General features: G+C 39.4%; 1 protein-coding gene across 1 annotated transcript in view; it reads right to left on the minus strand.

Moving 5' to 3' along the window:
• Nucleotides 1–1,171, minus strand: part of LOC106530128 (adenylate cyclase type 5) — a gene marked incomplete at its 5' end in the record, with an annotated part of 71,204 nt that extends 70,033 nt beyond the window's left edge. The window contains 1 exon segment of the mRNA XM_014025704.1: nucleotides 1,126–1,171. Coding sequence (XP_013881158.1) covers nucleotides 1,126–1,171 — 46 coding nt within the window.
• Nucleotides 1,172–2,213: the final 1,042 nt, after the last annotated feature.

Below are 2,213 nucleotides of genomic sequence, written 5' to 3' on the forward strand. Positions count from 1 at the left end.
AGTGATACTGTGGTCACTCTCCATGTAGCATCAATTATGCTAATGCTAGCTGTCACGTTCTCTCGTCCTGGCCACACCTCCGCTCTCCAACCCCGCTCCCCTACCCACTTTGATGCATTTTTCAAATTTCGCCTTGGGGCGGAGTTATCTTTTCACAGGGAGGAGGGGTAAGATACACTTAAAAGACGTGTAAAGATGGAAATGTCTGTCAGTCTCATGCACCGCTGAAAATAACAGCACACGCTCGTACACACCAACACACACACACACACCTTTGCTGGGCATAATAGCAGTAGCTATTAGCAAGCAATAGCAATAGCAGACTCATTTTTACAGCCCACTACTTATATAGACAGTTTCCTCACTCATTCTCCATTTAATGTATAATTTTCCTGCATCTAAAAATCATTTCTGATCCCACAGAGAGGACAATCTGAGGAGAATCTCACACCTGGACACTTTTACATCTGTTTTACAGATTTAAATGGAGGCGTGTCAGGGGAGGAGTCTCAGTTCCACCTTCAGTAGGATGTATAAAGGAAAGGTGCGCAGGAACCTGCGTGTGCACAGCTTTATACATCTGAATATTTTGGTGCAGAGCACTTTTATAAATGTGGCCGTACGTCAACTTTTACTGTGAAAGCTGTGTAATCCTTCATGCCTGAGGCCCCTGGAGAAGCAAACTTCTCACCCTCTCTCTGAGGGACACGAGTTMATTCTCCCAGTCACTGCTCAAAGTTTGTGATCATTGCTGAGAGTTTAGCCTTTACGCTCTTCACCATGACACAAACACACATACACATTTTATACACAGGTAATTATTAAAGCAAGCAAAAACAACAAAAACAAACAGAAAATATTCTAGTTTTCTGAATACTCAACAACCTGTCTGGGTTTCCTTCATGTCAGATTTTTCCCGTCCTTTTGCACTGATTTATATTCATTTAAAAATTTCTTGCCTGAAAATAGCATTCATTGTCTTTCTTAAAAATAAATAAAATAAAAATAAAAACAATTAATTAATTAATTGTGACTATGCGCTGTTTAATGAATGCTCAGCTTGACTTTAACAATGTGACTTTTTGAGACAGTTTAKTTTCAGGTTTAGTTGTCCTCTGATGTTACCTGACATTGTCGTGCTTCTGGATGTAGATCTTATGAAACATCATGTCCTCCTGCTTGACATTTATGTCTGCTTTCATCTCCATGGCTACGTGACGAGGAAGTACAGAGAGCAGGAGACGCTCCTGCAGGAAGACGAACACAAGTTTGACGTTAAAATATKGGAGTGAAAAATATTCAGCAGCTAGAAAATTTAAATGTAACAAACCAGTAAAGTGAACGATGGTTACTGTAAYGGAAACACAGAGTGAAGCTCTCACAAGTTGAAATACTAACATAAAACATCTTATCTATTATTGTTTGACTGATTTCCAGGTAATTTTATGGTTGAATTCTAAATCTGTACAGTTTATTTCAGAGATTAAAATGTGTTTTTTAYTATTTTGCTTCAGCTAACAGCAGCTTTTTATCAAAGTGGTTTTTAATACACAATTTTAAAATGTTCCCAGTTTGAAATGTGACACAAATGTAGAACAGAAGTGGAAGAAAAAATAGGTTATTTTAGAAGAAAAACCAGCTCAGTTTCTGTAGAAACAGTCTCATGTTTTGGACAATTGGATGGCATTTTTCTGCTGGTAATGTTTGGTRTTGGGTTTGGAAACCATTTACTATTCAAAATGCAATGAATAAACAAATCATCAAATGCAAAAAAGGAAATAAAAAAGTCATTCTGGTCATCTTGATGTAGAGTTCAGATTTCTAGCCCGAGCCTGACCCGAATTCAGGCCGAAACCATTTTCTTGATGGTCTGGTTGGGTTTCCATGACACATTTTTACAAGCAGGGGTCTCTGCAGTACATGCTGTCTTGTGGGCAGAGACGGCCCTGCTCGTGATCGGCAAAGTTGGTGAGTGGGCAGAGGACTGTGATTGGTTGGGGATGTCTTGTGGGGCAACTTAAAAGAGGAAGTAACTAGATAMCACSRYAKAGYRGTAACAYAATGACCCCCRGACGCACAAATGGACCAGATCTCAGAAGACTTTATTCCTAATAAATGGTATGCTACTAGGTGCATCCCAAAATTGTACTGGTTTGGGTGGGGTCTTTTATTTATTTATTTTGGGGGGCGGGGCATTGTTTGACCTGATGGAT

This window comes from Austrofundulus limnaeus, unplaced genomic scaffold (assembly GCF_001266775.1).
Source record: "Austrofundulus limnaeus strain Quisiro unplaced genomic scaffold, Austrofundulus_limnaeus-1.0 Scaffold492, whole genome shotgun sequence".
NCBI classification, from domain to species: Eukaryota; Metazoa; Chordata; class Actinopteri; order Cyprinodontiformes; family Rivulidae; genus Austrofundulus; species Austrofundulus limnaeus.